Below are 26,541 nucleotides of genomic sequence, written 5' to 3' on the forward strand. Positions count from 1 at the left end.
TGAACAAATGGTATTTTGTTTCTATTTAAAATGTAGTTTATTGTAATTTGCAATTGAAGTTATTAACATTAAATAGTAAATCTCTCATCTGTTCTCTCCACTCTGTGTTGAAAGGCCAGAGTGAGTTGAGGGTCCAGTGCTCTGTAAGTAAGAGCAGGTAGACATGTGACCTGATCAGTTCACTCTAAAAGCCTCAAAGCTCAATAGAAAGAAGTAGTTTCCCTGTTTTTCTTTCTTTGTGCGTGCTTTCTGTGAGATTCTTCCCCTTTTTGAAGCTGTGTAACGTCCCAAAAAAAAAAAAAAATGCTTTAACCTTTCCACTCAGCTCTGCCAGTGTGCTCTGTCCTGATCACACTCAGCCATGTTACTTTATTTCACTACAAAAATGTAAAATGTTTGTAAATGCAATCTAAACTCAATCAGAATGTTGGAGAAGTAAAATAATTTAGCTCCCTGTTTCATGTCACTCTTTCTCATCCGGAGTATCTAAAAATGGAATATAAAACCCCCCAAAATAAAGTCATATCTGTGCTCTCTTTTGCACACTAAATTCACTTGAAGAATCAGAGACGACCTACAGACGTGCGTACCTCGATCCCGCTTTTAACGCGCCGACAGTTAAACATGCAGAGCGGCTCATGAATGTTGATGAGCGTACTTGGCGCTGTGCGCTGGTGATCGTCACGATAGCTGTGAAATGAAAATGGAATTTAGAAGCTACTAAGGAAAATCCGATTGGCGGCATGCTCCTGCTGCGTTTCTTAAAAACAATTAAAAACGTTGAGAAAAAATGGTCTCACTGTAACAAGTTTTCTGTCCGACTTGAAGCGCAGAGATTGTCGCTCTGCACTCACAACACAGCGGTCGCTTTGTTTAAGTCAACAGGGTTGACGCTAAAATGAATGGGAATTCATATTCCCGCCTAATATCGGCACATTCCTCCCAGCCGCTCAGTCAAACGTGCTCACAGCCAAAGTGACTTCAGCTCCGGCTGCTGCGCCGCTCCCTCAGTAGCAGCAGTGTGTTGGAATCGACGTTCCATGAAGCGTCTCACGTTGTGTCGACAGTCTTCTCCCGTCTCCAAAACATGTGTGCACATGTTTCATAGTTTGTGTTCCCTCTTTCAGTCGACTTTGTTTTCATCAATCCCACTCTGGCAGGAAAAGTGACGGCCGCCACATCATGTGATTATTGTTGTTGCAGTTCTTTATGGCTGCTTTGACGCAGCAGAATAAACAAATGTCACCGTGACAAAACCACATTTGCCCATCATGTGTGCAGTGTCACGTCCTGTTTTCATCCCTGACTCGCTCTCTTTTTTTTTTTTTTTTTTCCTCCTGCCCTCTCAGGCTTGTTCCACGACCTCCATGGAGCTGCACAGCTACGGCATGCTGCTGCCCTGCGGCATCGACAAGTTCCACGGCACCGAGTACGTCTGCTGCCCTTCCACCCGCAGCGGGGAGGCCTCCCCACCCTCCCTGCCCTCGCAGGACGACGACGAAGAGGAGGAGATAGAAGACGAGGAGATCGATGACCTGGAGGAGGAGAAGGCCGTGCAGAGCAGGTGAGCTCAGTCGTGGGTGCGCTCATGACGGCGGTGGAATTACGGCGAACCTTTGGAAGGGCAGGCTGGTATTACCGTCCATCTGGATGAATTAAAGTTTGGTGGCATTGATGTACGGCAGCTGCAGGCCCCGTTTGATAAATCACTCAGCCTCTTGGCGTCCGCCCCTTCGCTCAAACGCCTCCATGCCCTCCCCCTCTTCGCAGTGAGAAGCCGGCTGATGAGCGGCCCACGCAGAAGGAGGAGCCGGTGGAGGAGGATGAAGATGAAGAGGAGGAAGACGAGTACAACTACGTCTACGGGGACGAGGAGGTCGACGAGGAGGAGGACGAGGACGAGAAGAAGGAGAGCAGCAAAATGGCTGAGCTCCAGGACGAGGACAAGACTTTACAAGAAGTGAAAGGTTTGTAACGTGTCACTTCAGATGACAGATCACATTATTGCCATTTTGTCTTCTTTTTTTAAATAATTCAGACCTACAGTTTGAAATGCTTAAACCAAGTCACGTTGCCTCATTTGCAGCAGACGAAGCAGCTGCTCCAGAAGACGTTTGATCATATTTGTAATGTAAAAAGTGTTTGCTGCGAGGTTTGACTGTTTTCTGTAGTTGAGATTGGAACTGAAAATGCCGCTCCCAGTGGCTGGATGGTCTAACCAGCTGTCCCCCGGCAGCGGTGTGCACCCTGGAGGCCGAGACCGGCCCCTGTCGGGCCTCCATGCCCCGCTGGCACTTCGACTTGAGCCAGAGGAAATGTGTGCGCTTCATTTACGGGGGCTGCGCCGGCAACCGCAACAATTTCGACTCAGAGGAGTACTGCATGGCCGTGTGCAAGCGCCTGAGTAAGTCCCAACGTGACAGAGGCCTCCTTGACCGCTCTTCCTCCCTCGTCCTCCTCCTGCTCCTCTTCCTCCCTTCTATCTGTGTGTCTGTGCTGCAGACGCCCTGCACAAAACACCTGAAGGTCACGAAGGTTCCACCTGTCTGGCATCTAAGCGGAGCGCCTGCTGTGTATCTTCAGCTCTCGCTAGCTAAATTACCACAACCGTTTGCACCACGTCGCCACAAAATTCACTCCACATGCTTTGTTTTATTTTTCCCATTTGCACATCAAGTGCTGCAGCCAAGCAGTTTGAATTCACCTGTAGATCAAAGAAATTAGAAAATAAATTCATCAGACTTTCCTGGAGCCAACAGAGACATGTTCACTTTGCGTTTTATAACCATCCAGCTCAGATAGTTGATAATTAGGACATTTCTAAGATATTTTATCATAATTCAGAACAAGGATACACTTTGAATCTTTTGGTTTTTAAAATCATTTTTGCAGAAGTCATTTTTACAAACTATTGGTTACTTGTTTTGTCTTAGTCGATGTCTCAATTACCAAAAGTTACTTTTCTTTCACTTCTTCGTGAATAAGTGCTCTGTAATTTTAACACTTCCTGGGCCTCAACACATTTTAATCTTTTTTTGTGGAGAAGCAAAAACAAAAACATTTGATTTGAGGTTTTGTTTCATTATAATGTCACTTAATGTTTTGTAACACTAACATAACGTGTGTAATTTCCCCATATGGGATGAATAAAGTCTTCTAACAGATTAAGTTTGAAGTTAAGCCACTGCTGTGCGTTCAAAGTGTTATTACGAGACTAAAAGGATCGCAGCTGACTGGTTAGCCACATACATAGGATCACTTGCACCTATCAAGATTAAAACGGAAGCATCCATACCTACTTCTGCAACACATACGTCTGCTTAAATGTCATTGTTCACACTTTGCAGTGCATGCTACCTTGACCTTTCACAGCTTTCTGTTCTCTTTGTTTGCCTGTCTGTGTTTGCTTCTGTCATTTCTTACTGTTTGTCGGCTCCACCACCACAAACCCATTGACACATGTTAGTAAGCATTTTTTTTTTTTTTTTTATCACTCTTCAGTGGTAGTTTTTCATTAAAAACAGCTCATGGCCAAAACCAATTAGATTTTTATTTGTTTTCACATTTTGAAGATAAACTGATTCTATTAGCTGAAGCGGTCACGTTTGGAGCAGGAACTCTGGATTCATCTGTTTTTGATGGCGATGTCTCTTCCTGTTTGCCAAGCCGGAGTGTTGATGTTTTTGCACGTGGCGGCAGTTGCTGGAACCGAGTCCTGCGTGACTCTACAGCGAGGAACCCTGACCAGAGCCCTCTGGCCTCGCCCCGAGATGACCGGGCTGTCAGAGGCAGCGATATTTCCATTAGTGCTGGAGATACATTCTGTCAGAGGAAAGCCGATGGGAAGATGAAAGGAATTCAAATGGAAAGACTGTCAGATTCTCTTAAATTTATCCGACTTACTAAGTGTGGAGGAATGCCAGCGAGAGGTCTGCTTCTGTGAGGATATTGGTCCAGCTCCAACCTTTTCCTCCAGCCCTCCTCCTCTCGGTGCCCAGTCGTCTGTCCTTCTTGGCCTCTTACCTGTGTGCGCTCTGATCAGCTGCCCCCGCCTGCCTGTCTGCCTGCGTCCCTGTCGGTCTGCGTCGCCGTCAGTCCGCGGCCCTGACCGCCTGCCGTCTGTTTCTCAATCCGCAGTCATGCCCCCGACTCCTCAGCCCACCGACGACGTGGACATCTACTTCGAGACCCCCGCCGACGACAAGGAGCACAGCCGCTTCCAGAGGGCCAAAGAGCAGCTCGAGATCCGACACCGCAACCGCATGGAGAGGGTGAGTTAGCCGTCTCGAAGGAGTTCACCACTTTAATTCAGAAAAATAGTGATTATCTGAAGATGTTGGTGTGAACCTGCTGTGGCGACAGGATCACGTCCAGCTTACCTTCCTCACGCTGGCTTCACGTCGACTTCAGTGAAATGTTGAATCCTGGTCTAACGCTTGAACACATTTGGATCATGAAGCTCTGTTGAAAGTCCTGATCTAAAGCTGCCCATTAGAAGTTGTGTTGTAGCTTTTGAAACATGCAGGACGTGCAGGAATTTACCACCCCTGGTCAATAACACAAACCAACTCACCAGAATTCAAATCACAGTTTGTTGGATCCATTTTTTTTCCTCAATAAAAACTTACTTGCAAGTAATTATAATGAAAAGTTATTTCTTTTTATATTTGTTTGTTTTTGATCTGGTGTCCTTCCAGTCAGGTCCTGCTATGATCAGTCTGGGTCGACTTGATTTTGAAAGTCAGAGACGTGAAACTGATACTTAGATGAGATTAAATTAGGTGATGTGGCTTTGGCATCTTGTGTTTATAAATCCTGAACTCCCTTGTGGACTGTGAAAAGGCCTCTGTGGGTGTTTATTTTCAGTGAGTCAAAACCCTCCATCTGAAACTCTGAATGTTTTGGTAATATTTTGAATGAAAGAGTCGTAGCATGGGCAGAGACGTAATTTCCTAAGGGAATTGATAAAGTATGCTTTTCTTTCTTTCTTCCTCCGGTTGAGCCTCGCAGGAAGAGGACCCAAACACAGACAAAAGGCTGTATTGAAAAATAGTCTATTTTTCCTGAATAAAAGATGATTTATATGGAAAACCTTTTTGGGCTTTTCTAAATTAATAGAAAATTCACTTACACTTTTGACCACTTGACCTTTTTAAATCCGATTTTTCAGGCAACTTTCAGGAGACGAAAAACATTCTGTCATCCTTTGAAATGACTTCACGTGGCATAAAGATAAGAGCGTGAAGACATTTTACCAGAGTTGAAGTCATGCCGAGTCTATCTGGCTTGTTGAAGACTGAACTTGTTGTCTTTTCACTGACATGTTCTACCTAATGCAACGTTGACGTAACCATCAGATTCTCCCGACGTCCTGTGTCGTGAATGTGTTCTGCAGACTTTGCTCGATTGACTTGCTTTCATCTTAAAATGTTGAAACATCCCAGATAAAATGGTTTTGTACTACCGGAGTTGTTTAAGCTACAAGCTGACAGGACGCGTCTGTGTGAAGTTTTCCTGTCAGGGATTCATTGTTCGGTCTATTTACACAGGTTTTTGAACATGGCATTGTTCCAGCCATGAGTTTAACTAATCATCGTCCCCTGCTGTTTCATTATTTCAGAGGATTTTAACTTAAAATAAGCTTTAGTTTCTTATTCAGATGACTTTGATTGAGAATTCTTGAACATTGTGTGAATTTGTATCCCAAAAGTGTTGGGGTTTTTTTCTCCAAAAAGTAAAACAAGAACTTTCAAATTAGATCTTACTACTTTTCTATGATTTGTTTTTACATTTTTTGTAGCACAGTTGTCCATTACAATTCACTCTAAAAGAGTTCCGAGGACTAAAACAGGTCTCATGGTTCCTCCTTTTTGTGGTAAAACTTAAAGATCTCCCACAGCCTGTTTTATCAACAGTAAAGGTCCAGATGAAGTTGTTGCTGTAACATTATTGAAGTCTTTATTACCACTATTCTGTTATCTAATGTGTTGTTGCAAATATTTTACAACAATATGAACAATTTTGTGTTTCTTAGGAACTCTACTATTGCTCATTGTGGAAAATGTAGAAGAAAATGATTAATATTACATATATTCTCCATTAGAAGCTTTCTTTAAAGTACTGTCACCCGCTGCCCAACTTAGTTCAAAGCCAAAACTTGGTGGTGGGCGGTTTGTTCTTTCAATTTTGACAACAAAATAACAGGGTCATGTCTTAGGACATCCTCAGTTCTATTTATTTTACAAAACTGAATATTTCCTTGCTGACTCAGCACCACATGAACTCAACATATTACTGAATACTTCTATATAATTCTACCTAAAAAAAACTCGCCTAACATAGTTTTAAACACCGTTGAAAAACAAGTCATATTATTTAGGACATTTTAGACTCTGGATGTTGAAATCAAGACAATTTTCTGGGGAAGTGGGGCCGTCTAATAGTCAGCTGGCGGTTTTATTTTCACTTCTACATTAGAACAGCATGCAACTTTGCTGGACACATGACTGAACTTGTCAAATATCAGGTGCGCTCAAAGGAAGGTGACTTTGTTGTACTGAGGGGACGACAAGCCAGCGAAGTTGCCGGATGTTATTAACCAGCCATTGAAAAGCTTTAACATGCTGCTGGACGGCTGTAAGGTTCATACACTTGTGGGAAGAGCAGGCAGAACCGGAGCACAAGAACCTAGATACTTGGAGAGAAACCAGTGAGGCAAGAAGTGTGACACTATGTATGCAGGAAACATCAGAAAGTAAAAGGAGACAAAAACACGATTTTTGCACTGTGACTCAGCAGGTGCAGCAGGATCATCTTCAATATGGCTTCATTTCCTCTTCTCCAATTTTGTCTTTCTCTAGGTAAGGAAAGAGTGGGAAGAGGCTGAACGCCAGGCAAAGTACCTGCCCAAGACCGAGAAGCAAACATTGGTCCAGGTACGACACCGATCCTTCCCTCTGCGAAGCCTCCCTTTGTCCCTTTGTTTGGATGAGATATGATGGCTTACAGGCCCCGGGTCCCTCACTCCCCGTTCCATTAAAGATCCCTTTTCCCTGTGGCTACCCTATCTTTATCACACTGAGGCTAAATTAGGGCACAGGCTGAATGGGGAGACTTCTAAATGAGTCTGTGACTCCCTCGACAAGTCTGGAAGGCGTCATGAGTGAAACTGAGATCTTTTTTTATTTTTTTATTTTTTTTAATTGAACAATCTGAAAGTGAGCCACGCAGGTTAAGGTGTGTATACATATTTATATATGATGATGATTGTGTTTGCAGCACTTCCGGGCGATGGTGGAGTCCCTTGAGGAGGAGGCAGCCAGTGAGAAGCAGCAGCTGGTGGAGACTCACCTCGCCCGTGTGGAGGCCATGCTGAACGACCGCCGCCGTCTGGCCCTGGAGAACTACCTGGCTGCCCTGCAGGCCGACCCCCCCAGGGTACACACGCACACACACAGACACACACACACACACACACACACACACACACACACACACACACACACACACACACACACACACACACACACAGGCCTCTAACATCCTCACCTCACTGTCTCTCCAGCTGTCTCCATCTTTTCCACCTCTTCTGAGTAGATGTGCAAATATATTCACACACAAACACACGTCTGTCAGACCGCACTCGGCTTTACTCCACTTACGGCCTGTAGCTAATCTCATATCCTGTCAAAAGACCCTCTGCCAACTTGCTATTCATCATGAGGGGAATGGATTACTGCAGGCTGGAAAAAAAAAAACACATCCAAAAATCCTCCATAAGCACAAAGTCAATCACATTTGAACCTGCAGCTATAATCCATGTGTCATGTTTTTATTTTTTTCAACTCCTTTTTATCTAATTGTGTTTTGATCCCTTTGCCAGCACACTGTTTGGCACTCTGTGTAAAGGTGCCGGCCGCCTCTCCAGCCAACACTGTTTGGTTTGCTACCAAAATAAGCAACGGATTGAATATTTTGATTTTGTCCTCGGTTCAGAAGTAATAACACAGCCCCGACTTCAGAGCTGTAATTTTGTATGTGGAGTTTGTTACACCTCCAAATTTGGACGTTGCATCATCCGGCAGTGTGAAACTATTTCAGCGAGCGCCGCAGTAGATTTGATGCTACGCTATATGCAGTGGATTGACGTGCACCTCGCTCGTGATACTCTTGTCATCCTGCCTGCATATCTGAAGCCGGGAGGAAGACAGCCATTTTCAGTTCATGTACTCAGTTGCACAAAGTTTCCTCATACCTTATATCTCTATATTTATGTGACGATTAAATGTTTGAAATCAAACCTGCATTCGAAAAATTTGAATTGTTTGAATGGGAAAATTGAATGAAATGGGATCTGATAAAAAAAATCACAGCATAGCAGTTGTTCGCTCTCACGTCAATGAAGTTCCTAGTTGGAGATGGTTTAATAAATAAGTATGAGGCTCTATTTCACCATCTGACCCACTTTGGTTTGTCTTCTCAGCCTCACCGCATTCTGCAGGCCCTGAGAAGGTACGTCCGTGCAGAGAACAAGGACCGTCAGCACACCATCCGCCACTACCAGCATGTTCTGGCTGTGGATCCTGAGAAGGCAGCGCAGATGAAGTCACAGGTCAGCGTTTCTCTTTTTTCTCTAAATGTTTACCCATTGTCATTGACTTCAGTTAAAAACAAGGATCATGCTAATTTTCCCAATGAGATCCATAGTAATCAGCAACACAACTCAAATTGACATATTTAAGTTGCGACAACCAACACTCAACAATGCCGCTTATTTAACCTTGGAGAAAATTTGCTGTCATATTGCTTATTATATGGGGAAAAAAATCCCAAGTATTGAACCTATATTCATCAAGACAAGCATTAAATATCCATATTTCAGGAACTACAACTAACAACACACACACAACATAATCCTACGATTGCTTCATTTGACTGGAGAAGAATGTTGTCATATAGCTTATTCCAAATTCCAGATATTAAGTTATTGTTATGTAAAAACAAAACATCCCTTTGGTGTATTTAGAGAGCTTCAGTCGACACTCAACATGACACTCACAAATATTTAAGTGACATTTATGAAGAAAAGCTTAAAGTGATATGTTTAAGGAGTCAGAGATGAAGGCCAACGATGCAGGCACTTAACTTGACACTCACTTCATTTGGTTTAGGTTAAAAAAAAATGTCAGCACAGTCTTTATTTTCTTTTTAAAAATTCCAACTATGTACCAAGGAGCAGGGGATGTGCTTTGTGGAGGAAGTATTTGGATTGGAGAGAGTCACACATAAACTGAGATGACAAGAGGCACAATTTGAAGAGAAACGGGTGAAATGGAGTGAAACACAAGAAAAGGATACACACACACACACACACACACACACACACACACACACACACACACACACACACACACATACACATCTCACTTACCTTAAACTCACTTGACTTTGGTGAAATTAGTATTTTTTCTGTGGAAGGATTATTTAACATGTATTAATGAAGGAAAGCATTAAATTGCCATATTTTGGGAGCGAGGAACCAACACACACAGCTAACACACATTCCTTTTTAATTGACTGCGGTGTGAAACGGCCATCTTATTGCTCATTAAACTGTCATATTGTAGGTACTAGAAGCAAGAAATGTTTTGGCAATAATGATTTAATAGGCAGTTAATCATTCAGTAATGTATACTCTCTCATGCCTTGTAGAGTTTCCTTGGCTAATGTTAATATTTTAAGGGGCTCTGCAGCTGATTTTAACAATGAAGACATCTTGTATTAAAGGCTGTGTCTGTAAATGTGAAACCTCATGCCGAGCTGTTTCAAGAGCTCACCCTCCTGTTGGTGCTCAGGCTGGGGAGGGATAATGATGTCTCAGCCTGCTCCTCTCTGCCCTGTTTCCAAGTGTGTAGGAGGTTGAAAGAGTGTGTGTTTCTCTGAGCCGAAGCCCAGGAGGAGAGCGCAGCCTCATCTGATGCAGGGAGGGAGGGCGTTTCATTCACTTAAGCCCCAGCCGAAGATTAACATTGCACTGGTCTTGTGTAACGCCGGACTCCGAGCCGCTGCTCGGGGATTTGGCTGGAAGCTACTCTATTAGATGTACTCGCCCGTGTGTGTCAATGCCCTTCGACACCGTTTATAGCTATCCTCCACTGTTATGTACAGATATCACAGCAGATGGATGAAACGGCGGCGGCGGGAGGTGTAGCAGGAGGGGGGAGGACAGCAGGGCTGCTTTTTAGACAAATACTTGGATCTGAGGAGGTGATGAGCCTTATTGCCTTCTTTCACTCTATCAGACCTGCAGCAAGTTTGAATCCACACATCCAAATGTTGCATCTCTCAACACGTGAAAGCAAAACAATAGGATCTCCTGTCAACAGCAGTCATGCTGTGATTTTTATTGTTCCTGTGTAATGTGACTTATGCAGATCAGAGTTGTCCACATTTGCCTCCACTGATTCCTGCATTAGAAATAACACGGATGACAAACATTGGAACCCGTCTTTGTTATGATAGAGACTGCTTGTCAGGCAGCACCAGTAAGGCATCACACAGGCGGCAACATGCGTCTTAATGGAAAAGGTGCAGTGTTGCCATCTGTCGCTGGCTGCGGTGCACTGCAGCCGTGCGCTTTGAGATTAAAGCAGTCAATCATCGTAGGGGGAGATAAACACCAGTTACCTGCCAAAAGCTGGGCAGCTTTGTCAGTGCCGGCTTTTCATAGTCTGCCAACTGCTCTGGCAGCAGAAATATGGTAATGCTTCCTCTCTGCAAACATCATACTGCTGGTCGAAAAACAGCGATAGCGACTGGATACACAAAGTTTTGTATTTTTTCTTCAATCAGAAGACGGTGGGTTGTTTTTTTTTGCCAGATTTTGATGTGCTGGTGATCATTGAGGCTCACGGGCACAAGATCCTGTCAAGTCGGTTCATAGCCTCAAAGCTGATTTGAATATTACGCGCAGCAACTTGTTTTGTGTCTGCATGTCAGCAGGCTGCAAGCGAGTCTGAATTCATCTCGAGAAATCTGTTTTCTCAGAGAAAGAGCATCTCTGTGACGGTTCTGTTTACATCTGCAAACATAAACAAGACTCTTCGGCACATTTATATTCAGGGCGGCGAGAGTTGTTTGCCTCCATGTTTGAACTGTACATCCATTTATTAAATTTGGGTTAAAATTGGTGGTGGTGAGGAGCTTGACCGTTTGGGAAATACTCAAAGTCAAGCTGCTGTCTGGGCTTCTTTGGCCTCCATATTGCCATCATAAACCAATGGGGAATATGAACAGCTGGTTAAAATTCAAAGGTTAAACTAATTCGTTTTTTTTCATTTATACCACTGCAGCAATCGTTAAAACAAGAAATCAAGGTTTTACAGGCACATTATCTTCTCTATTGTCTTCCCCTTCATCTTCGTCCTCTACTTTGCCTTTGTCGTCGCCTTTTTGATCGGATTGTCCAATTTTCTTTTTTTTCCTGCTTACGCTTATTTCTGAATTTTAATCTCCATGTTTGCATTGTGTCGCTGCACCTCCCGCTTCTCTGTGAAAATCTCCAAACAGGAGAGCTCAGACTGTGATCTGCCGTACTTATTAGGTGATGAAACTTGACGAGTGGCAGTAAATGGAGGGATTTAGGTGAGATTTTACATAAATACTGCCGGGATATATGGTAATGCATTCCTTGTATTTATTGTGGGTGACTGTGTCTCAGCTCATGTAGAAATATTCCAATCCCCAGGTTGTCGTTGCAGTTCAATCCCTCATCTCACTCTGTCCATGTGGGAAACCCTTACTGCACAATATGAGTCAATAAATAAATTATGTCAACGCATTTCAACCTAAAACGTCTTAAAAGATATAATATTTGTCTCTGTATTTTTTATATTCCTAATGTAACAGTTTCCGTTTTGAGTTACAACAGAGACAAACTGTCTAACACTGTCACTGGTTTGAATGTTGCAGACAGGCCAAACACAGTAACTTTGTACGTGTTAGGCATGGTACCGCATGTACTCGTACATAGTGGCTACATGGACCGACTTTACAGATTAACATGAGCCTTGGGCAGGTTCTTCACCTCACGGTTTCCACACCGGTTGCTGTCGGGCAGACAACTGGGTGCCTGAGGACACACTGCTCAATCTGCCTCTGAGCCAGAGTCAGAAAGGTCATTTCACCACATTTCACCCAGATACCAGTTGTGCTCACTCCCTAAACACTGTCGTTGTGTTCAGCCATCCGGGAGAGACTCACAGTCGAGCCGCTACTCCTCCACATTCAGAGGAGCCAGTTGAGGTGGTTCATCTGATTACGATGCCTCCCATTGGACGTTTATGAGGGACATCTGACTGGGAAGAGGCCTACAGGTTGACCCGGGACTCACTGGAGAGATCATATCTCTGGTTTGGTCTGGGAGCAGCTTGGGGTCTCTCCAGACGAGCTGGACGTAGTTACAGGGAAATGCAGGATTCTTTGCTCTCCTTCATGTGGGATGATTGGGAAAGGAAACGGACGAGTTGAAAATGAATCTATAGTCACACAGTTAGGTCTTTATTAAATCACTTGGCTTTATGGTGATTGGTCTCCTTTCAGCCCTCTGGGAGTGAGAAAGAAAATTCTGTGGCCCTCAAAATGATCAAGGTTTCTCAGTTTGGCTGTATTAAAAGAAAAATCATGCAAATACTTGAAGTTTCGTTTTTAAAAATGGAGTAAAAAGCTGGTTCTTTGCACATCAAAGATTCTATTTACTATATCTGTCCACTCTTGTATTGTCTGGTTTAAGATCGTCCATTCATTCATTCATCGGGGCAGTGATGGCCTAGTGGTTAAAGAATCCGACTTTGAGTTCGCTGGTTTGACCCACACAGCAGACATTTCACCACTGTGGACCCTTGAGCATGAACCTTTAACCCCCATCAGCTCCCCGGAGCGCCGTAATGTGGCTGCCCACCGCAGTAATGAGGGTTAATGCAGGTAAAAAAGGAATTTCCCTAAAGGATTACTAGAGTATGATTAATATTATTATCTTCTGTATTTCTTTAACTATCTTGGTGTAGTTGGGTGCTGATTCAACCAGATCTATCACATGGCGAACACAGAAAGACATTTGCACACATTCACAGGAATATTCCATTCAGATACACCAGTTAACCTCAAAGTGGATTTCCTAGACAACCAGGGATAATTTCACCGTGAGGCAAGACTGCAAACTACTCAACACTATATGTGTTTCAGCATAGAGTAAGGATTTCTGTTCATTAAAGTAATTAACAAAAAAAATGACCTGAAAATATAGTTCTTGATGTAAAACGCTGCTGGGCTTTGTTCACTCGTCACTCTTGCCTGATTGTTCGCAAACCGCTTTGTTTCTCAACCAGGTGATGACCCACCTGCGAGTGATCGAGGAGAGGATGAACCAGAGCCTGTCGCTGCTCTACAAAGTACCTTATGTGGCCGAAGAGATTCAGGATGAAATCGGTGAGCTCCCGTCAATGTTAGATCTGTGCAGAGAGATTGAGATGTGATAGAATTTGCACATGTGCCCGGAGGATAATGGTAATACAAGACCTTTGATCTGGTTTTCATGTTTATTCATGTCTGGTATCTTTCGCAAGCTGACAGAGAAACACAGTCTGCTCTTTTTCTGAGAGGAAATACAATCATTACAAAAGCTCGAGCACAAACCAATTATCAGAGGCAGAGAAAAGGCCTCTAATTTCCTCAGTGTGCATTTGCGGAGGGGAATGCAGCTTCTATTCCCCGCTCACCAGCCCTCATTTTTACAATTGGATCTAAAGCCAGAAACTGGATTTGGAAAGGCGGGCAGGTAGTGTCCGGCACATTTTAATATTTTCCTTTTGGCTTCATTAAAGGAGCCGTGGTTCGCTGTTGCAGTGCGGATAAAAGTGGAGCGGGTGCAGTGACAGAACTGGGTCACAGCTTTCACTGTGCTTCGTTCTGTTGGGAGTTGTGTGGATTTACACAGAAAATAGCTCTCAGAAAAATACTAATTGGTAGTTAGCACAAATGAGAGCATACGTTTCTCACTGTAGCCTTGTGACTGTTTGGAAAAGACCAGCGTTGTCCGGGGGGGCTCGAAAGGTGTCTTCATGTGAGAGGTTGTCCCATGCTCCTGCTGTTTTTTTCTCCTGCAGACGAGTTGCTCCAGGAGCAGAAAGCTGACATGGACCAGTTCCTGTCATCCATCTCTGAATCGCAGCCTGACGTCACAGTCTCGTCGGAGGAGAGCGTGGAGATCCCCGAGGCCGAGGGCAAACCCTACAGGCCCATCCAGGTCACGTCCCTGGGGTCCCGCTCGGAGCCAGAGGGTGAGCATCTCCGGCTCCACAGTCACAAACACTGCGACTGTGTGCAGAACAATCAGTCACTCACATAAATCTGTCTGAAGGACACTGGTGACAAAGCACACCAGCACTGTTGCTCAGTCAGAGAATAGGCGTACAGTGTATTTTATGTCCATGTAAATGTGCCGTGGAGCCATGGATTGAGAGTTATCAGTGCCTGCACATTTCCCTGTGGCCTCGCCTTCAACACAGCGCCAGTCAAGTTCAGATAAAGACACAAAGCCTCGGGCTTTGGCGCTGAGTTAGAGCCAAATGCTCTGGGAGAGAGAAATGAGCAGTTATGGTTTCTATTCTTTGTCACACTGCTGCCAAACAAAAGATTGAATCCTCACGGAGAGAAAAGTGCTGAATGGAGCACTTCCAGCCAGATTGAAGGCAAATTACAAGTAAATCCCAAAGGAAGAATTAATTTACACGCCAGCAGCCCAGAGGGTTCGGACTGAGCTAGCCAATTCCAAAATGGCTCGTTTTCCTTTTTCTTTTTCTTTTTTTTTCAGTTTCGTTATTTCTCGAATTTTTATTTTCCGACTCTTCTCAACTAAACTCTTTTCCTGATCTATTAACACAGCTTGATAATCCTGCCTTTTCTCTTTTTACCTAAGTTTTCTGTCTTTTCTCCTCTTATCCCTCCTTTTCTTATCTTCTTTTTTTTCTGTTGCTCATTCTAATGCCAAGGCGATCTATCAGACTCCCCACGTGCCTTCAAGAAAGGTTGGTGCCTCTGTTGCGTCTTGTTTTTCTGCCCCATCCCATCACCCCAACCATTTTCATCTACTGCTCTGTTCCACTGTTCTTTTTCCTTTTTCCCTTTGGTACAATTTGGAAATCTCTCTCTCTCTCTCTCTCTCTCTCTCTCTCTCTCTCTCTCTCTCTCTCTCTCTATCTATCTATCTATCTCTCTCTTCTCCACCATTTCTGTTTTATCCAAAGCCATCTTGTAGTTACTTTAGTTACTTCTCCTACTTCTTTTTCTTTTTTTTGTTGTTGTTGTTGCCTCACACGGGCAGCATGGTGTGATCTTTTGCTTTTCATCATACTGGGATTATCGCTTCATGCTGAATGGCAGAGGCTCATAGTTTCAAAGCCTGGTAGTCGTAGGTCACAGCCGGCTCCCTGATCTCTCACAAAGACTGCTCAGTCGTCTGTTTGCTGTCATCCCGCCCTCAGTGCATTAGTCAGAGCACCTTGCTTAATTATTCCACCGCCCACACACTCATTGTCCTCATCAGTCGCCCTCTTCCTGATAGGAGCACTGAGATTTAGTGCCCCTGTCTGTGGCTCAGTGTTTCCGCTGCTGACCCGCAGACTGATCTAAATTGGTGTAATTTATCCTCCAGGGCCAGAGACGGAGACGTGGCTCTATCACCTGTTTGGTCTGATATGGGTTTAACCTCTTCTGCACACACAGCGATGTCCTCCGCTAATTCTTGAATCTAAATTATTCATTGATTTTTATCCAAATGCATCCGCAACCTGTAGAACTCTGCACCTCTGCATTAACTATTGATTTTTTCATTCATTTGAGCTGCAGCTAAGTATAATTTTTTTTACATGAGTATACTAAAACTCCTCCGACAAATTCAATTATACTTCTAAAAAAAAAAAAAAAAAAAGTTTACAACCTACAAGAAAATTACTTTTCAACATCCTGAGTCAGCCGGGCAGTCAAAGTCACTCAATAAATGACATTCATTCATTCTGCTGATTGACACTAGAAATAATGCGCTAATTGTGCAGCGTTTTACTCTGAGAGGTCACTCACTCTCCTGCCGCTGTGCGTTGTTGAGATATCATGTGATACCCTGACATCACCTCTGCTGCGTGACACCACATTGTTCCTAATCCAGAAACAATCGTATTACACTTCAGGCTCTTACTGACTGAGCCGCAGTCGCAGGAGAGCCGATGCAGGACTGTGTCCTCGCTCGCACCGCCTCCTCTCGGGTCTTTGAAGCCACATCACTGTGTGTGTATTAATAGATGTTTCACTGGTTTCAAACTGTGATGCACTCTTGAAGACTTTTGAATGAATCCCTGCAGTGATACAGTGATGTCACATTTTGTATGGTGTTCGTGTGTGTGCGTTTCCTACAATAAGCCAGTTAATTATAATATGATAATGTGATATAATAATACTGTTAAAAATATAATAATGATAATAATAATTATACCCTTTTTATTCGAATTGTTCACCTGGTTTGACTGCCTGCTTTATATTTGTATATAAATATATTTGATAAGCCTAAACATAGGAAATCAAGAAAAGTTAATTTCAGAAATCAGTATAAATGTGGTCATTTTCGTGAGTTGGATGTTTGCTGAAGAATCACAGCGATGTCTTTGAGAGGATCTTTTTAGAGGCTTTGCGTTGTGTTCACAGTGCTCCCACTGTGCTGAGTGGAAGAAAAGGCTTTGTTGTCAGCAGTGCACTGGGGAGACTGATGCCACAGCTGTGAGCAGAGGCACTGGATATCTCATGTGAAGCTGTCCAACACCAGTACCACCATCCCTGTTTTGTTTGTTTGTTCGTTTGTTTGATTGTTTCTTTGAGGTCTGGTGTCATTAACAGTGTTTCTTTTTCTTTGTCTCTGATCTTATTCCACCTTTTTCAGGCTCCGCCATGTCTGGTTTAGACGGCCTGATAGGAGCTGAGGAGAGAATCATCAACAGCAAACCCAAGATCAGCGAAAATGTGGTGAGCGCACCGCTGTCAGTCTGTACTTTTGTTGGCGACTCTGAGCTTTTTGTTTGACTTTCTTACCCGTCAACGCTTGAACTGAGAGCAGCATTGTTAAAGCAGAAACACCGGAGGACCTCTGTAAAGGAGCTGACAGACGGATTTTTACCACTCCAACCTTGGGTCGAGGCAATTGTACTGATTGAAATTAATGAGTGCACGCAGCGCTTTCACACGGCTCTCTTAAGTTCAGCTTTTAATGAGACAGATTGTTGCCATAACTATGCTGTCATAGTTTCAGCAATCTCACACTTGGCTATTTTGCGAGTCTATATTTGGCATTATGCCAACTGACCCTCGTTTCGGATGCGCTCCACGCTTTGTTCAGCTGTCATCGCATGTTATTTTGCTTTGCCAGGGACACGTGGACTACTTTTTCCTTCAACTGCTGCTTGTTGCTACTGAATGTTTGCTGCTCTGCATGTTAATCAAACTCCGACTGCCAAGCTTTGGTTTGTGTGCTTATGTGTGTCAGCATGCGAGATTGTGAATTAGGTGCACGCTTCCGTTTTGGGAATGCCAGTTTTGTTACGGCGGAGCAGCCGGTGGTTACTTTCAGACTCCGGACTGCTTCATCTCTACAAACTGCAGATTTCTTTTTTTTTTTTTTTTTTTGTTCCTGCCTCCTGAACACATCCAGTTCCTCCCACAGCACTTATTCCTCAGATTAGAGCTCTCAGTAATGAGAGGCTGACGGTCTGTTTCCAAAGACTTAAGTGTGTGCCTCGAAAGAAAGTCTGTTGTTGATGCTTGCAACCCCCCTCCCTCTCTCCTTCCAGTCTGTACCAGACAGCTCCAAGTGTATCATCACCCTGACACAGATTATCCTTACAGTTCACTTCGCTGCACATTCACACCTTCCTGCTCTTTTCCTGCCTATATCTCTCTTTCTATCACGCACACACACTCACACACTGTACACACACACTATGGTGAGTGTAACCTGGGCTCCCCTGTCTGTGTTGACAGGTGATTGATGAGTCACTGGATGTTAAAGAAGTGGTTTACAGTGCAGAGAGAGTCAGCGTTATGCATGATGATGAGCTGGTGAGTATAGCGGTGCCCTCCTCTCTGGGGATCATTAGCGATCAGTAGTCGGGGAGAAGGCGAAAGAAGGAGGGAGTGTGGGAGCGTGCAAAGATACCACTTCTGCAGATGAGAATGGTTTAAAACTTTTTGAAATCAATGAAAGAACCAACCACTGCATTAGCTCAGAGCCCTCATCCCCCTTCTTATTTTTCTGTTCAGGACAATATGTATTTTGGTTATTTCTGCATGGGTGCATGTTTGTTATGTGAATGTATCTGAATGTCCACATTGAAAACTATCTATTCATACGATGAATGTCAATCCACACAAGCTGAGTGTGCTCAGTTTATGTGTAAGAACCAGCAGTGGAAAAACTCTCAATGGCTGTCCTCATATGACTAGTTTGCGTCATATGCGCCAGACTATATCGTGCAGACAAGTGCAGGTGACTGTGGTCGTGTTTTTTATTTAAAATCCGCCCCATCTTTTCCACGTTGATCCACACACATGTGCATGTGAACACTTTATTCACTCGTTAGTTGTGTTGTACAGACATCCAGTCTCCCTGATACGCGGCGGATTTACAGCACAACGTGAGAATTAAGACTTGGATCTTCTTCAGTCAATTTATTCCCCCATTACAAAGCAGCTTGGAGAAAGGTTAATCTCTGAAAGTGATATTTTTTGCCTGCGCGGCTCGGCAAATCAGAATACTCTAGGTGTGGGGAAACAGAATTCAATTTCAGGCGTCCGAAATGGTTGTTGCTTGTATTTCAAAGGGAAATTCTTGTGCGAGTCGACTGAGGCGCTAATCTTATATCTTTCCATTATTACTATTGATCATGATAACAATTTAGTGCTGTAGCGATCTACGAACACGGATTCAGGCTGCTGCATCGACCTGGCTGTATTGATCGTTGCAAAAAAACTTTCGCTATGAAATCTCTAATTAACGACGAACTGCGAACACATCTCTCGGAGTCGGTAAACACTGACAGCAGTGGTGTCTGGAAAATCCCTGTCGCTTATGAACGGCACAGCAGACTGAGTTTAACTGTTGATGGTGCGTTCACGACCGTTTGAGGCTCGTGTCTTTGTAGCAGTTTGTGATTGTGCAGAATTAGCAGCTAACACCACAATAAAATGTTAATTTAGTTCTCATAATCTAAAAGTGATTAGTCATCGTATTGTGATCATTATTCATATTTATTACACCATATCAGATGCACTCATCCAAAGTGTCTTTTTTAAATGAAGTCCTGGTTAAAACAGCAGCAACATCCAAATGATTCTGGAAGAAATTAACAGAGAAAATTTATGAGATTCAAAAGCAGACTGACCACATATAAAATCCTTATAATAGACTTTTCCTCATTTGGATTGGTTGAAAAAGTAAACACATTATTGTGTGTAGTGCTCAGTGCTGCTTTTGTATGTCGGTGAAAATTCCTGCGTCTGCCAGTGTTTGGCTTCACTGTATTATTTTGACAAATCAGAGATCGAAGATCATGTCCACAACCTTTCTTTAGAAGCATTCTGAAATGGCAACCACTGTTTTTAAAATACTCCCACTGAGGCATTTTAAACATCATCGTACTGATAACCAGGACTCCAAAGACTCAACAAGTGCTTCATGTTTTTCGTAAAGACATGAAGTTCTTCAGCTAAGCCTGTACTTGAAAGCCTTTCTTCCCACTTCAGTGCAAACTTAGGGGGGAAAACAACAACAACACGGCTGCAGTATTCACAGATCAAAGATTGTATCATCTTAGTTTCCAATTTTAAAGAGAAAACAAGCAGATCGCAGGCATAGCAAAATGCTTTTGTAGATAAACAAGTACTTGTGACTCAAGCGGTGGACTTATTTAGTTTTTGAATAAAGCGCACAGTGATGAGTAAGACAACCACTGGCTGCAGACCGTGATGCACTCAAAACAGTACCAACATTTGGTTTTGTAATGTTTCATACCTGTGTGGATTAAATGTCAATTTTATCTACAGTGACTGTAAAAATTCACAAGAATGACAAATACGTGATGTATTCAAAATGATGGCAGTTACCTGGTTTGGACAAAGGCTGAACAAAAACAGAATTGAATGCATTTTAGTTCCATTAGTTTTCTGTTTCCCATCATTCCCAGCATTGCACTCAAAGATGTATAAAAGACACTGAAGACCTTATGATGTAAACCCACAAAAAGCTTTATGAAGGCTGGGAGCAGTGGACACGCCATTGGGGGGGGGGGGGCCTGTCTCATCCTGTGTTTAGTCCGTTTGCGCCGTGTCGTGTTCATTCTTTATGTTCACGCTTGTCAAGTCGGGTTGGAATAAAATGCTCCATTTTGTGGAAGCGTGAAACCTGCCATCTGAACTCTGGTGGAGTTTGATTGATGTGTAAACACTGTGTGGACTTTTAAAAAAACAAAACGAAGCGACCAAACACAGGATGGAGCAGGAGTCTTGAACCACTTTGCTTGTGTGTGATGGAGAACAAAGGTATTGCAGCTGCCGTTTTGCCAGCTTTATACACTTTCTGAGCTTTTGTGTCTGGTGAAAATACTACCACAATAACTCAGAGTGTATTTATTCTGCAACAAGGCATTGCTGTGGAAGTTATGAAAGTTAGGTTGCACAACAGCATGCAAAATGGATTTATCGACCACATTTCAATTGTAATTGTAATTTTTTATGCAGATTATTTGGGACATGTTTTAACGTTTAATGTGGGAGATCTGGCTTAAAAAATGCAAGTTGCAATGACCAACTTTGGAGGCCAATGTGAAAAGAGTGGCTTAACAGACGAGATGATACATATCGTCATCAAAATATGAAAAAACAAGAAGGAGTTAATTTGAATAGCTTTATTGTCATCATACATTTGGAAAATAGAGAATAGAAATAGCTTCCACTGGACAGTGCAATGGTAACAAGCTAGATTAAAAACAATAAATAATGAAATCCATCGTACATGGAAAGAAGATTATGATAACAATTGCAACACGTGCAATAAGAAGCAAGATATATATATACAGTACAGTGTGTGAGGAAATAAAATCAAATAAAAACCAATAGATTAGAATAGTAATGGACAGGAGATTGCGTGTAAGCCGCTTTAAAACAATCTGTCAAGCGTCAGACACCTTGTCAGAACTAGAGCATCAATATATTAGACACACTACTAGCAAAGGCCACGACAAATTAAGATTACATATAACTGAGACAGTGATAATATAACTAAACAAGTCAGGATGAGAGGACGGTACAATGTCAGACAAGTATTGAGTGAAATAAAACTAGATTAAAATACATTTACCGTGATAATAAAGTAAAATCCAATGTTAACGATCTGATAAGACAGGATGCATATTCAATCAAATAAGCATAATAAAATAAAATGTAATAAATCTGTAAAGGTGTTTGATAACAATAGGAGGGGGAAAAAACTGAATGAGGTGAAATTCTAAAATTGCCTGAATGAGTATAAAAACTGTGTTTCATTTTTGTGCGTCGGTCTGGATCAGAGCCCGCCACTCCACCTTAAATCAAACAATACTAGAATCCATTTGGAAAGTGAGACCCCCTGCGGAGCCGGTCTCAACCTGCTAGTTTGAGGCAGAGCAGAGTTCAGTACGGCCTGAAATGAAATGCACTAACGGAGCCATCACAGCAGAGTTTTAATCAGACCTGCCAGCTGTGAACACACCCCGAGTGTCTATTCATCATGAGAGTATTACACCGCCGAGGCAGCTGTTAAACGGTTGAACTGGCTTCATTATTACAGGAAAAAAAAAAACTGTGTTTAGTCTCCTCTCTGCTCTCCTTATACGTGTGTCGTCTGCTCACTGCTCGCTCTCCGTCTGCCCGTCAGGAGACCTACCGCCCCCTGGGAGAGGACTTCAGCTTCGGGAGCAGTGCGCTGATCGGCCTGCTGGTGATCGCGGTCGCCATAGCAACCGTGATCGTGATCAGTCTGGTGCTGCTGAGGAAAAGGCAATATGGCACCATCAGCCATGGCATCGTGGAGGTAATCAATCACTCACTTTGTTAGTGTTTATTTGTGTGGGACCTTTTCAAGCCACTTGGTGCAGTTCAAAGTGCGTCACAGGGGACCGTCACAGGGGACCGTCACAGGGGACCGTCACAGGGGACCGTCACAGTGACAATAAGACGGAACAAAAGAAGACAACAAACAGTAAATACCAGACAGCAACGACAAATTACCATCGATAATCAAATTGATGTTAAAAACAGTTGAAACGTAATGTTACATTGGTAAATGTAATTATAGAGCAAGGCAATTCACAGTGCCTTACAAAGGAATGAAAGAAATACTTTACTCAACTCATTTCTTTGTATTTTCACGTGCGGCAAAATAAAATTTAGTCAGTTTATGGCCGTTATTTTTGGACGTTTCACAACTTTTCGCACGAGAGGTCATCAATATATAAACGGAACATGTCGTTATAATTATGCTTATTTTTCTTGAAGAATTTTGATTCAGAAACAAACAAAGGAACTCAGTTGGAATGATAACTAAGAAAAGGTTACGATGATGTCGTTTTACTGGTTTGACACACTTGCAGTATGTTGAATGAGTTTGACTCTCCTGATTTACACGACTGCCGCTGCCCTCAAATCCTCAGGTACACTGTCGCAGTAGAAAGACGCCCCATCGCAGGTCCCGGATCTACATTTTGGTACAATTCACAGAGTCATGTCTTCTGGTCTAAAATAGATGTGTCAAACACCAGTTTGTTAAAGGGCCGGCATAATCTTTAAGCACCACCAATGTTAAAATTCTACCCCCAGTTTGAGTACAAAAAAAAAAAAGAAATACATATTTTGTATTGAATTGGATTTTCTTGTGGGCCATCTTTTCCCCACGTGCCGTGTTTAACATCCCTGATCTAAATCGTCCCTCCAGCTTCAGACAGTGTGAGCGCGTCGGTCAAATATTCAGGTGCACGTCTGAGAAATGCTTCAAGAAACAATAGAAGTGTTTGAAACTGACTGGTAACCTGTTTAGGGACTTTGAGATATCTTTTGTTGTGGAGCCAAGCATGGAGTCAATGCACACGCACGCACACACACACACACACACACACACACACACACACACACACACACACACACACACACACACACACACACACACACACACACACACAGATCTCAATAAGTTGCTGCTCATGTCCCACGTGTCAGGTTAAAATTGAATTACCGTCTTGTATGTAAATGAGAGACAAATTGGATTGTGATTCCTGCAGCAGTTTGCATATCGCACACGCAGCGTGTTGAGCTCTCTTGTGACAAGCCGCCCTGCGGCGCGCCGTCGTAGGGGGGGGGTCACCTCTAATGAGTGTCGTGTCTGTCCCGCAGGTCGACCCCATGCTGACACCGGAGGAGCGGCACCTCAACAAGATGCAGAACCACGGCTACGAAAACCCCACCTACAAATACCTGGAGCAGATGCAGATCTAATAGGAGCCCACAGGGGGGCGCTGTGGAGTCTGACAGAGGACAGCAACTGAGGAGGAACATACTACTGACCAATAACACATGATGCTATTGTTAAAATCATTTGCATACATCCAAACTCCATTTACTGGTTTGTTGAAAACAATCCCTAAATAATGCTACTACTTCTACTACTGCTACTATTGTATTATAGAGCTCTTTTTGATCATGTTTCTTTCGAAAAGGTGATGTATCAACCGATTTGCATAATGGAAAATATGATTCTGCAGAATTATCTGTAATTATCAATACAGCTATCTCCGATCAAGATGTATAGCTTTCTTCAGGCGTTTCTTTTCTCTTTTCTTTTTTTTTTTTCAACGTGAAAGGCAAATCAAACTTAAAAGTTTAATGTTTTTGAGTCGCCATCATCAAACGGGCCGAGCAGACACTGTACTTTTCTTTCCCACCACGCAAGGTGTCGTCCATGCAGTTCCTGATGGTTTCCTCAAAAAGAATTGTTGTTTTTCATTTGTTCTTTCTCCTCTTGATAATTGCTTGTATATGAAGGTTCTTTGTACCAATTAAACTGTTTAGTGAAACAACGAATGAGAAAAAAAAGGAAATCATGAATTATTTACTTTCTGTTCTTTGTTATGATAACAGACAAAAATATACAATTTAAATATATAAATATATATACATATATATATATATATGTGTATAAGAGTAGATGTTTTTATGCCACCATTTTTTTTCCAGGGGAAGAGGCCGCGAGTTGGTTTAGGGGTCCTTGGTGGTCTTGAGTGTTGAGTGCAGGCACACAGTGGGGAAGCGTCGGGGAGGGTGAGCGTGTGCACAGGCCTTCAGCTCAAACAAAACCTGCTCTCAGCCCTTATTAAGTGAATGTGATGATACAGTACATCCCTCCTTCACACACAAACACAGCCTCCCATCTGGAATGCAGAAAAGTGGATTTAATGAGACTTACTGATGCATAGTTGAATGTATAATGGAAGCTTCTTTTTATTTTTATTTTTTTCCCGTACTATGTATCTTGACAGCTTCGCTCAGACTTTGTAGCGTCAGTTATGTGACACTGGGCGATAATATTCCACTAAAGTGTCATTTGGTTGGTGAGGAGGATTTTTCATTTTTTTTTCTTATTTTTTTTTAAAAGCATAAACCAAGTACTAGTAAAGTGACTTAGTGAACAAATTGGGCGGGGGGGTGAAAATGTGTTGCAGTTGGCTTTGGCTGGGCATAAAGTGTGGTTTCAAACAATTGCCAGCCCTGAAGCACAAAACAAACTTGGCACAACCGACCCCGGGTAAAGTGAGGTTGTCTATGGTGCTAAAGCTACTGTACGTCCAAAATCACTCGCAAAGGTCGAGCAATGACAGAAGCTTGATTCTGAGCTGGAATATGCAACATGTGGGGAGTTTAACTGAAGCTTGTCTTCTGATTTTTCGGGAATTATAATACATTTTGTGACGTGATGAAATAAACAAAAACAGCGGTCCAGGTCAGGATCAGAGCCACCTAAAGAGGATTTGGAGCTGGAGGGCTGTGCAGACAGACAGAGACACACAGAAAGACAAAGCTTGTTGAGCTGGTTTTTGAAAATAAATTAAAAAAAATTCAATAAAAAAAAGCAATCTTGTGTATTTTTACAGGTAGAGAATGACACAAACAAGTAAACTGAATCATAGAGTTCTCTTTTTTTCTCCCTCTCTCTCTCTCTCTCTCTCTCTCTCTCTCTCTCTCTCTCTCTCTTAGTATTGTCTTTGTATGCCTGTATAGTTGATGTTGCAATCATGGCTTTTTTCCAGAGGATTACCTGTGGTGTGCATTGTTCTATGAAATGATATGATATATATTTTTAAGTTTGTTTTCTTGTTTTCTATTTCCTTTCCTCTTCCTGTGACAGTATCTCTGTATGTGACTGTCTCACTATGCACCCAAACAGCTTCAATCTTGTAACTGCCTGCTTGATTGTGGGAGGGGACTGGGAACTAATATAATATGCATATTAGTGATTTACAAAAAAAATAAAACATACAGTGATGGACACCGGTGGAAACAGATTTATGGTTACAAGAGGGATACACATCAATAAACTCACAACTTACATATGAATGTGTCCGGGGTTTTTTTTTAAATGAAATGTTGATAAGAGATTGCCTTGAAAACGTTAGAATATAAAAGATATTCTGAGTGTTTCCAGCATTTGCTGACAAGTCTATTTCGATCTGGAGCCCTCACACCGCGGGTTGACAGGAGCTGTTGTCACAGCAACGGTGGTTGAAGCTCAGACCACAATTGTGTGAATCATCATTTTTTTGTTTTGTTTTCGTCTTTGTGTTTTTCTCTTGAGTTTTTACCGTTAGGGTGAGAGGCAGAGAAAAACTGATCATTAAAGCATTAAGCAAGTGCTTAAAAGTGCCCAGCGTATTTATGATAACAGATTTATTGCAAACTAATTGGAGTTAACTTTGATCCTTTTGTTAAACCTTAAATGAAGATTAGCCTGCATACAGTGCAGTCTTACTGGAGTCATATCAGGTAAGCCGAGAAGCTCGCTTGAGATGATTAGTACGGTTTTGGCTGTAAATATAAATTGCACGATCATGAACTGCTGCTATAGATTTAAGTGATTTAGTTGTCAGCAACAAAGCAAGAAAAATACAGTTTGGTGACCCTGCCTTGGCCAAATGTAAGTTGGATAAAGTAGAATCAAAAATGGATAAATGGATTCAACACTGGCTTGTTATTGAATGTTGTTCATATGTTTTAAAGTTGACCTTATCTGAATAATATTGCTTATTGTAATAATATTGTATGAACTTTATAGGGTATTTAAAAATGTTCAGTATCTTAATTTACGATGTAAATTATCAGAACTCGTCGACACCATTACGTTCATTTAAACACAAGTATTTACGA

The 26,541-nt window shown here is 42.5% G+C and overlaps 1 protein-coding gene across 4 annotated transcripts in view; it reads left to right on the plus strand.

Annotated features, from left to right (window-relative positions):
• Positions 1–24,263, plus strand: part of aplp2 (amyloid beta (A4) precursor-like protein 2) — a 75,855-nt gene extending 51,592 nt beyond the window's left edge. Inside the window, exons 5-18 of one of the 4 annotated variants that reach the window (XM_080460292.1) lie at positions 1,350–1,564; positions 1,771–1,967; positions 2,237–2,404; positions 4,138–4,271; positions 6,861–6,935; positions 7,279–7,437; positions 8,483–8,611; positions 13,386–13,485; positions 14,163–14,336; positions 15,048–15,083; positions 16,985–17,067; positions 18,079–18,156; positions 22,007–22,162; positions 23,518–24,263. In XM_080460292.1, coding sequence (XP_080316418.1) covers positions 1,350–1,564; positions 1,771–1,967; positions 2,237–2,404; positions 4,138–4,271; positions 6,861–6,935; positions 7,279–7,437; positions 8,483–8,611; positions 13,386–13,485; positions 14,163–14,336; positions 15,048–15,083; positions 16,985–17,067; positions 18,079–18,156; positions 22,007–22,162; positions 23,518–23,619 — 1,806 coding nt within the window. In that variant the 3' untranslated portion in view covers positions 23,620–24,263. The remainder of the gene's footprint in view (positions 1–1,349; positions 1,565–1,770; positions 1,968–2,236; positions 2,405–4,137; positions 4,272–6,860; positions 6,936–7,278; positions 7,438–8,482; positions 8,612–13,385; positions 13,486–14,162; positions 14,337–15,047; positions 15,084–16,984; positions 17,068–18,078; positions 18,157–22,006; positions 22,163–23,517) is intronic. The other 3 variants (XM_080460293.1, XM_080460294.1, XM_080460295.1) reach the window with 3 other exon arrangements.
• The last annotated feature ends 2,278 nt before the right edge of the window (positions 24,264–26,541 follow it).

Source organism: Lipophrys pholis, assembly GCF_963383615.2.
Source record: "Lipophrys pholis genome assembly, chromosome: 3".
Classification (NCBI taxonomy): domain Eukaryota; kingdom Metazoa; phylum Chordata; class Actinopteri; order Blenniiformes; family Blenniidae; genus Lipophrys; species Lipophrys pholis.